The 10,559-nt window shown below is 41.6% G+C and overlaps 1 protein-coding gene across 1 annotated transcript; it reads left to right on the plus strand.

Moving 5' to 3' along the window:
• Positions 1-977: 977 nt before the first annotated feature.
• On the plus strand, positions 978-7,932 carry Clec4e (C-type lectin domain family 4 member E). The gene is made up of 6 exons (XM_085839595.1): positions 978-1,113; positions 1,837-1,932; positions 4,350-4,436; positions 4,509-4,660; positions 5,292-5,407; positions 7,182-7,932. The coding sequence occupies exons 1-6, from the start codon at positions 1,077-1,079 to the stop codon at positions 7,336-7,338; spliced, it is 645 nt and encodes a 214-aa protein (XP_085695721.1). The 5' UTR covers positions 978-1,076; the 3' UTR covers positions 7,339-7,932.
• The last annotated feature ends 2,627 nt before the right edge of the window (positions 7,933-10,559 follow it).

Below are 10,559 nucleotides of genomic sequence, written 5' to 3' on the forward strand. Positions count from 1 at the left end.
TAAAAAGTTCTGAGGGAAATTTCCAATCTGTGGAAATAATAGAAAGTTTCCTTGAGGCAAAAAATATTGTGTAGCACATAGGCAATCTGGCTCATCAAGCATGGGGATTACCAAGTCATATGTGTAGCACTTCTATCTCCTGACACTCATAACCTCAAGACAGCTGATACTAATGTGACTTTTACAGACACTGAAGAGTCTTTAGAAAACTTGTGGGAAGTTTAGGAAAGACATCCTATATCAAGCTCACATTCCAGACAAACACTGAGTTCTGTCTAACTGAAATTGCTTCTGCTGACACTCAAATCTGTTCCTCCTCTAAAATTTCCAAATAAATAAAAAATAGAATTAAAGTACCTAATGAGTCCTTAGACATTGTGTGTCAGTTTAAGAAACTGAACTGACTCACAAAGGCATGTGAGGCTGATCTATGAAACAGTCCAGTGGATAGCATCTTGGTAAAGGGGTCAGAGTCCACACAGTGAGCACCTAAGAGCTGGTAAAGGAAGAGGAACAGAAAGGACCTAAAGAAAACTTTCATTACTAACTTGTAAATATGCACATTATGTTCCCAGCTGTGCGGTGTGGGTGGAGATAATTTAGAGGCTCTCAGCCTCTGTCTGTGAACAAATGTATACTTGATAGAAACAACAAACAAACAAAAAACAACCAGAATTCAGAATGTGGTACTGAGGCACATAGTGCCAAAGGAAAATTGGGACCAAGTTAGACTTTGAGAAAAGTAAGGCTTTTACCAACTAAAATAACACAGATATCTTTTTCAGGCCTCTCTGCCAGTTCTCTTGCTGTTTAGCATATACTTCATCATTTCCTCTTTTGTGGTCTGGAGTGAGAATTGGCATGGTGTCCACTAAACTCCTTGTCCTTGTGCAAGAGAGGAAATTCTGACTTAATTGCACATCTATAAAGCAAGTTGACATACCGTGCTATCCGGGTCTGTTAGTCTTGAACTTTTTAAAAGAGGGCTAGGGATTCACCATTCAAGACTCACTTTCCAGGGGCTCTTTCTAAACTGAGAAGAGAAGGCAAAGGAAGAAAGGCAGGAAAAAGGAAGAATGAATTCAACCAAATTGCCTGCATCCCACCACACAGGTACAACCTGGGTATCCTCCTTGGCTCTCTTAGAAGTTTGCCAAGGACTAGAGTGATAGAAAAGCACTTAGTGAGGTGGAAACAAAACAGAAGAGAGGAAAGGTCAGAGCTCTTGCTAAGGAGTCTGGGAGAAAGGGCTGGGGGAAGTGGGGGGAGCCTGCCTGTTGACTGTTTCTACCTTCTGTGATACTCTGAATGTCTTTGAGCAAGTCCTTCACTTCTGTGGAATTTACTCGAATTGTCTGTAAAATGTATCTCGGGCATAAAAAAGTACTCACTGCATGGCTGTCAAATGTTTTGTCTAATTTACAAAAAGCTTAAAAATGAAATGCTGAGAAGAGCCCAGCAGGAGAAAGACTAGAATGGCAAAGGGAGAAAGTGAGGTAAGATGAGAAGAGAAGAAAGGGAGGAAGCACAGAGGGCAGTCCTTAAAGTGCAGAAGCATTTTAAATGAGGGAAGTAGAAATGAAAAGCTCAGAGCTTCTTAAAGTGTGGTTTCCAGGCTAGCAGTGGCTGGAAGCAGAGGCTTCCACACAGCTTGCCTGGATTGTTAGCTCTGGGGGTGAGGACCAGCAGTCTCCAAAGGGCACGGATGCATGGGCAAGCCTGGGGACTGGTAGATATAGGCAATGAAAACAGGAAGGAGTAAAGATAAAGTCAACTCAAATCTCTTTTGTATATTGCTTTGGGAAGATCCACTGTGTTTTATTCTTCTTCCTACAGAGAAAGGATGCTTCAAAAACTCCCAAGTGCTCTCATGGATGATAGCCGGGGCCTCCATCCTGTTTCTCAGTGGCTGTTTCATCACTAGATGTGTCGGTGGGTTCTGCTGATCAAATTCACTCTGTGTCTCCATGGCAAATACTAGCAGTAGATTCTTGCTTGGTGCATCACTTTTTCTATAAAGAGGAGTTTTGGTTTTGTTTTTATAAAGTTTTGTGTATGCTATATTTAATTATTCTTGACCGATTTTGTTGTTTAACAGTTTCATACGTGTATATAAGGTTTTCCGATTACTCTTTCTCTCACACCCTCTCTTATGTACCTCCCTTCACTTCTAATCCCACCTGCTCCCTTTCTCAGTTTCATGACTTTTAGTTAATTTAGTTAGTTTAGTTTAGTTTAGTTTAGTTTAGTTTAGTTTAGTTTAGTTTAGTTTAGTTTAGTTTAGTTTAGTTTGGTTTAGTTTAGTTGGGTTTAACGTAGGCCATCTGTATGATCACAGAGGGAGGGCATCCATTGGAGGAGGGCATCCATTGGAGGAGAACATCCATGGAGGAGGGCATCCATTGGGGGAGGGCATCCATTGGGGGAGAGCATCCATTGGAGGAGGGCATCCATTGGAGAATGATAGGGTCATTCAGAGTACACAATTGAAGGGAGCAATTTCCCCACTCCCTGAATCTATCAATAGGAAACACTCTAACAGGACGTCGTACCCTTCTCCAACCATTCTTAGGCAAACCCAGCACAGCCTTGTTGATTTGTGATTGTAATAGCTGAGTCCTGTCCAGAAGATGCCGTTTTCCCAACTATTCTCCTTTTATTCAGGCTCTTACATTCTTTCCCTCTTCTGCAGTGTACCCAACACCATAAAATGGGTGATTAATATCTGGTTTAGAGATGAACACTATCCATTATTTATTCTCAGCACCTTGTGTAGTCCTGCACTTCTTCATCCTCTGCCAGTCACCACCATGACAGGCTCTGCGATGGAGGCTGCGCTGTGTTTATTCATCTATGGACATAAACACAAATATATAAATGGCAACTTGACACTATATTAATTTGCGCTTCCTGGTTCCACCTTTCCCCTCAAGGTGTCCTGATGCTGCTGGTACACTGGCTTGGAGAGGGCCGGGCAAAATCCTGAAAGCGTGGGGTCCACAGTCTGCCTCTTCCCTTGGCCCTATCAGTCGCTGCTGCAGACTGGGCTGAAAGATTGAAGCAGAGTCTGGAACAGGCAGGATCCCCATCTGGTTGGGATCAAGTCGGCTATGTGTGCGTGGAGAAAGCCTTTGCTAAGAATCTTAGTGTTATGGGTCTGACATCTTTAATGAAGCAGCTCTCTGAGACAATCTTAGCTTGTCAGTATTTTGTGGGAGGTGGATTTGAATGCATAGACTTTATTCAGGGTGAGCCAAGGGTTATATAGTTTTGGAGAAGAGCATGAAAATATCCAGGGAAGGAAAAGGTCATTGGCTGAAAGCTATGGCTTCTGGGATGCCTCATTTTTATGGAGATGTGTTCTAGGTCCATGACTGACCATGTGGTTGAGGGTCGCCTGGTTACAGGCCCTGAAGCAGGCATGGAAACAGGGAAGGAGCTAGTTCTACTCCTGACACTCTCAAGTTCTGAGATTTCCAGGGTTTAAATATGCTCTACCTCACCAGTTTCATACCGTTTCTCTTATGGCATGGTCCCACACTCCACATTAATTCAGCTAAGTGGTTCTCAACCTCCCTAATGCTGCAACTCTTTAAAACAGTTTCTCATGTTGTGGTGACCCCTAAGTGTAAAATTACTTAGTTGCTCCTTTGTAACAGTAATTTGGATACTGTGATGAATAGTAATGTAAATAAATATCTGATATTCAAGATATGTGGTAAGCCAACAACAAAGGGGTCGAGACCCACAGATTGAGAACCAGTGATTTAGTTTAGTAGTGGTATTCATAGGCTCAGTTAGGGACTATGATGTCCCCTGCTGTGGGTTTTTTGACCAGATGTATAGCATCATTTTATCTCAATTTTCTCTCTATCCATCCTCAAGCCCTAGGCTGTTTCCTAAGCCAGAAACTCAACTATAACGGAATTTCAGTCATCTCTATACATTTTTGCAGTGTATATTTTCCATTCCCTTGGTGCTCTTGAATTCTTCCTCTCAGACCACTATCATTGGGTCAGCCTTCTCTATGAAATGTTAACCTGCAGTTGAGATACCTGGTCAGGATGAGGACACAACAAATTTCTTTATGGATGGAAGGTTTAGATGATTAGACATGACTCAGAAGGTACTGCAAACATGTATCAAAAATAAAGCTTATTCTTAAATTAGGAAAGCCATCAAATATGAATTACTCTTTCTTTGAAGAAGGGCATCCCAGTATGGAGGGGGGATAGGGGGAAACATTGTGACCACTGTTGGCTGTTTTATTATGAGCATAAAACATGAGGGCAAGGGTTTCAGCACTGAAAAGGACACAAAGCATTAACCACTTCCCTTTCCTCTTACAGTAACATATCGCAGCTCTCAAATTTCCAGGCAGAACTTACAGCCACATAAAAATATTAAGGAGCTTTCCTGCTACAGTGAAGCATCAGGTATAACCATCTGCAGCACACAGAATCATTAGCAAAGTTTCTGGGCAATGTCTGAAGCCTTTCTCCTCCTAGGTTCAGTCAAGAATTGCTGTCCTTTGAACTGGAAACATTATCAATCTAGTTGTTACTTTTTCTCTACGACAACCTTGACCTGGTCATCAAGTTTAAGGAATTGCTCAGACATGGGGGCTCACCTGGTTGTTATCAACACACAGGAAGAGCAGGTAATTGGCCAACAAACTCTTCAGTGCTGATGCCATGATCTTTTCAGATATGTTCACCTGAACCTGTGATGTTTGAGCTGCAATTGTTGCCAATGGTGTGGGCTGAAATGCGCCCCTGTCACTGTTTCTCCACATGACTTACATTCTCTCTCAGCATTGCTACAATCTTTAAAATGATAATTTAAACGAGAAGTTCCCATATTAACTAGAATGGAGGGGAAAGTAAGAATCTACCTCTAGAACAATATTTTGTTGATGGATACTTTGTACAAGTGAGGGCAAACATCTAATACAGGTTGTCTTCAGGCTGATTAATTTCTCATGATAAATAGATACATCATATGTGGTTGTCATTAACAATAGAGTAGCTTTGAATGAATTACTAAGAATCTCATAGAACTTAGGTCTTCATCTGTAGAATTTTGTTACTTGTAGCTTCTCACAATGAAAAAAATTAATAGAGAGCCTTCAGTAATCTTAAAGTTTTAAGCATGCTTATCAGATCTAGTCTCAATTCTGTTTCACCTCTTCTGAAAACTAATTACTTTTAACATTTCCTCAGAATGAAAAGACTTGATTTCATCTATTATTAGTAATAATATATATTATTATTAATTTACGTCTTCCATAGGAATTCCTTTTTCGCACAAAACCTAAAAGGAAAGAGTTTTTTATTGGACTGACAGACCAGGTGGTGGAGGGTCAGTGGCGATGGGTGGATGATACACCTTTCACAGAATCCCTGAGGTAAGTACTGTTCTGCAGGAAAATTGTCTCATTAGATAACCTTAAAGTGAGAACATATTGAGGGAAATGCTCAGGTTGGCTTTTGTTACAATGATGCAAGTTCAGATCCATCACTGGTGACACTGGATGCAGGAAGAAGGAACTGGGAGGTACAGGCTTCTAGCTTTCCCATTCCCTAAGACTACCAAAAGAATGAAAGAGAAATATTAGCTGAAAATGATAAGGAACTGAAGAATCGTTGACTTACAATGCAGATTTTTAAAAGGGTAAAATGGAATATTTTGCCCTAAAATAGAAAAAAAATGGAAAAATAGTAACTTGGAAAAGACATAATATTCTTTTTTTTACTTTTTTTTTTTTTTTACTTTTTGAAAATTTTTATTTAATCTTTTTTTTTATAGTCCAGGTTTTATTCCCCTCCTGGTCCACCTTCTAACTGTTCCACATCCCATACCTCCTCCCTCAACCTCATCTCCATGAGGATGTCCCCACCTACCCCACCCCTCACCCCATGTGTCCTTCCTACTCCATGGGACCTCCAGTCTCTCGAGGAATAGGTGCATCTTCTCTGACTGAACCCAGACCCAATATATGTGTTAGAGACCTCATATCAGATGGTATATGCTGCCTGGTTAGTGGCCCAGTATCTGAGAGATCTCGGAGGTCCAGGTTAGTTGAGACTGCTAGTCTGCTTACAGAGTCACCCTCCTCCTCAGCTTCTTCCACCTTTTCCCTAATTCAACCACTGGGGTCAGCAGCTTCTGTCCATTGGTTCAGTGAATATATATGACTCTTTCAGCTGCCCGTTGGGTCTTTCAGAAGGCATCCATGATAAGTCCCTTTTTGTGAGCACACCATAGCCTCAATAATAATGTCAGGCCTTGGGGCCTCCCAATGAGCTGATCCCAATTTGGGCCTTATACTGGACCTCCTTTTCCTTGGCCTGTTTTCCATTTTTGTCCCTGCAGTTCATTGAGACAGGAACAATTCTGGGTCAGAGCTTTTGACTGTGAGATGGCAACCCCATCCCTGATTTAATGTTCTGTCTTTCTGCTGGAGGTGGTCTCTACAAGTTCCTTCTCCCCATTATAGGACATTTTGTCTGAGGTCCTTCCCTTTGAATCCTGAGAGATTCTCACCTCTCTGGTACATTCTGGAGGGCCTACCCCCTCCCCTGTCCTCCTACCTCCCAAGGTTGTTTATTTCCATTCTTTCTGCTTGCCCTCAAGACTTCAGTTCTGTTTTCCCCACCCAATATCTGATCCGTTCCCCTCTTCCCCTCCCTGACCCTTTTCCCACCGAGACCCTTCCCTCTCTCCCCCCCTTACACCAAGTTTTAGAGTTTGCAGTTGGTTTTCACTATTTGTCTTCATTGAAATCAAGCAGCAGCTATGAATTTACGGTCTTGACTGCCCTAAAACCTAAGATGTGGCTTGCTGTACAGGAAGGATGCCTCAGGAAAACAAACGCTGGCAGAGCAGTAAAAGTAATATTGATGTGAGGTAGAAGGACAGAGGCAGCACATATGCCAGGCCAGCAGTACTCACCACGATGCCCCTTTATGAGTTCAAATCTACAGATCTGCATAACAGCATAGAAATCCAGTAATGTCCCACCATCTGATGACATAGGCAAATGGATTTTCTCAATGATAAAATGGAGATTATAATTTCCATCTCCCAAAATGATAGTTAAATAACAAACATGTAAGTTGTTTGCTATGTTAAGCCTGCTGTTTCTGATATTTAAGATCTCCTGTGTTTTTCCTTCACAGCTTCTGGGATGCTGGGGAGCCCAACAATATAGTTTTAGTGGAGGACTGCGCCACCATAAGGGACTCTTCAAACTCCAGGAAGAACTGGAATGATATACCCTGTTTCTACAGTATGCCTTGGATTTGTGAGATGCCAGAAATAAGTCCTTTGGACTAAGTGCAAGGGAATACAAGGGACATGGCTTACATGCATGAAGAAGAACAAGAGTGAATGTAACAACAACCAAAATCCAGCACGAGAAAATGTCCATCAGGCATCAGAAGGGCTGCACATCTATGTGTTACTAGGACATAAGTAAAATGACTTGTTCCCATTGCTAAAAGCCCATGGCATTGCCTGATGGTCTCGCCATAACCTGAAAGTCCTCTTTTTAGACTGTACAGATCAATTCTCTAACAAACGCAACAAGAAGAAAGGGATTCTCCTTTTCACATCTGTCTTGCACATCGGTCTTGCTCATGAGAATTGATATGAAGGAACAGGTAGAAAGCACATGTCTGTAGAAAGAGACTTTGATGGTCACTTCGTCATCCTCTTCTTTCTACATCCTTGGGTCTAGCTTATCTCCTCACACCATCGGTACATAGATCACTTCTGTGTTCTCCAACAGTGAGGAAGATGCATCTTTGAGTCTTCAAACTTACCTGCCGCATGGGAGAACGGCATGGCTTTCAGCGAGGACATCTCCATATGGAAAGGCCAGTCAAACCTCAGTTTCTAACAGACTGTGATCTAGTCCACACTTCCTGGACCCCCATTTTCTCTGTGTTCTCTTCTATCAACTGGATTTCACCTGTACTTGTATCTACTGTGCAAGTAGAATCTGCTCAGTAGGTTCAAAGTGAAATTATCCTTTAAAATTCATTTTCACATTTTTCTGTCTCAGGACTGCATTTATTGCATGATATTCTGTCAATATAGACCATGTTTCTTCCAGACAAAGCCCTAAAGGAACCTTCAGCAGCAGTCACACATTGTAATAAACATGTATCCTTGAGTAGGAAAATTAAACTAAATAAATTAATTTGGCATATTAGCACTCATTACAAGCACTTCTATTAGACTTTCTAACAATCTGATTTTGAAATTGATAACCTTATTTTAAACACAAAGATATCTTACAACCACACATTTGACTTCTCTTTTTAAAATTATTTTTGTTTGAAAATTTTGTGCATTTATATAATTCACTTTTAATGAACCCATCCTTACTCTCCTCACTACAACCTGCTCCTATCCACCTCACTGCTTTTCCCTCCCAATTTCATGTGCTCCTCTTTGTTTTAAACCTACTCTATCTACTCAGTGCTTCCTGAATGCACTTGAGTATAAGTCTTTCTACTGGACCATAGCCTCTCGGCAACCACATCCCACACTCCACCTGTTCCAGCAGGCAACAATAGCCAATTGACCAACCTCAGCTAGGGATGGAATTTCATGAGCTCCATGCCATTCATGCTGGAATTTGGGTTGTTTTATGTTGCCTTTATTATATTGCGATATCTCTTCTGTATCCCTAGAATCTCTAGGAGCTTCATATTAAAAGATTCTGAATTCCATCAAAGGGCACACAAAGAAACCACAAAGACCATGTGGCTTCTGTCCTTGGGTTTATTTGCATGGTTCATTACATTTGTTGACTTGCATATATTGTGACATCCCTCCATCTCTAGGATGAAACTGAAGTGATCATGATAGATAACTTTTGGATCTTTTCACTCTTCTATTGCTGTGATGAAACATGAGCCAAAACTATCTTGGGCCGGGAAAAGTTTAATTTATCTTAACATAAATTTCCTATTCAGAAAATTGGACAGGTGGGGAATCATCCAATTGAAACTCGAAAAGTGTAATGTTTTGTACATTAGGTTACAGAAAAACAACTTTAGCCACAAAAATAGAGTAATAAACTATTCATATTCTCAATGACATATTCCTCAAAAAAGACACCATTAGAATTTGAATATAGCCGGGCAGTGGTGGTGCATGCCTTTAATCCCAGCACTTGGGAGGCAGAGGCAGGCAGATTTCTGAGTTCGAGGCCAGCCTGGTCTACAGAGTGAGTTCCAGAACAGTCAGGGCTGCAGAGAGAAACCTGTCTCGGGGGAAAAAAAAGGAATTTGAATACAACATTCATGGCCCAAACTTTTTGAAGACTAGTCACTTTACTACTTTTTTGTTAATTGGAGATTTTCTTTATTTACATTTCAAATGTTATCCCCTTTCCAGGTTTCCCTCCCTCCCGGAAATACCCTATCACATCCCGCTCCCCCTCTTCTATGAGGGTGTTCCTTCACCCACCTACCCACTCCCACCTCCCAGGCCCAGCATCTATTGAACTTTCATAGGACCAAGGACCTCTCCTCCCACTGATGCATGACAAGGCCACCCTCTGCTACATATGCAGCTGGAGCCATGTGTACTCCTTTGTTGATGGCTTAGTCCCTGAGAGTTCTGGAGGGTATGGTTGGTTGATATTGTTGTTCTTCCTATGGGGTTGAAAACCCCTTCAACTCCTTCAGTCCTTTCTCTAACTCCTCTATTGGGGACCCCGCGCTCAGTGCAATGGTTTGCTGCGAACATCTGCCTCTGTATTTGTAAGGCTCTGGCAGGGCCTCTCAGGAGACAGCCATATCAGACTCCTTTCAGCATGCACTTCTTGGCATCCACAACAGTGTATAGGTTTGGTGACTGTATATGAGGTGGATCCCCAGGTGAGGCAATCACTGAATGGCCTTTCCTTCAGTCTCTGCTCTGCACTTTATCTCCATATTTGCTCCTGTGAGTATTTTGTTCTCCTTCTAAGAAGGACCGAAGCACCTGCACTTTGGTCTTCCTTCTTAGTGAGCTTCATGTGGTCTGTGAATTGTATTTAAGTTATTTGGAGCTTTTCAGCTAATATCCATTTATCAGTGAGTGCACAACATGTGTGGGTTACTTCTCTCAGGATGATACTACTTTTATAATTTTAGTAAAAATTATAATACTCATTATGAAATTTTTCTATGGAGTGCAAAGATGTATGGATGGAAAACTTCTTCAGTCAGAGAAATACTTAGCATGAACATTAACTACCATTCTAGAAAACCATACGTGAATTTTGATTGATGCAAGAAGTACTGTATGACACCTTGGAAAGTCAGAAGGTAGCAAAAGCTGGGTGGTCGTGCCTGCCTTCTACCTGACTTTCTTCCCTAAATGAAACCATAACCCTGAGCTCCGCCCCTTTTCCCCCTCAAGATTCTCAGGTGTGAAGGGTTCTACCCCTGTAAGAAGACTGCACAGGCCTTATAAGTTCTCCTACTTTATTAGCCATAGGTTTATTTCCTAAATTGCACATTTTACCCCACCCCCAGAATTATCCACCTCTTTTTCAG

Source organism: Mus caroli, unplaced genomic scaffold, assembly GCF_978045245.1.
Source record: "Mus caroli unplaced genomic scaffold, Mus_caroli_1 scaffold_7, whole genome shotgun sequence".
Taxonomy (NCBI): Eukaryota; Metazoa; Chordata; class Mammalia; order Rodentia; family Muridae; genus Mus; species Mus caroli.

What these genes read in the sequence shown, in the direction of transcription:
- Clec4e (XM_085839595.1), top strand. Translation starts at nt 1,077, where the DNA reads ATGAATTCAACCAAATTGCCTGCATCCCACCACACAG. An exon ending in TTTCATCACTAGATGTGTCG is followed by an intron (nt 1,933 to 4,349) that starts GTGGGTTCTGCT and finishes TTCCTCTTACAG; the next exon opens with TAACATATCGCAGCTCTCAA. An exon ending in CCTTTCACAGAATCCCTGAG is followed by an intron (nt 5,408 to 7,181) that starts GTAAGTACTGTT and finishes TTTCCTTCACAG; the next exon opens with CTTCTGGGATGCTGGGGAGC.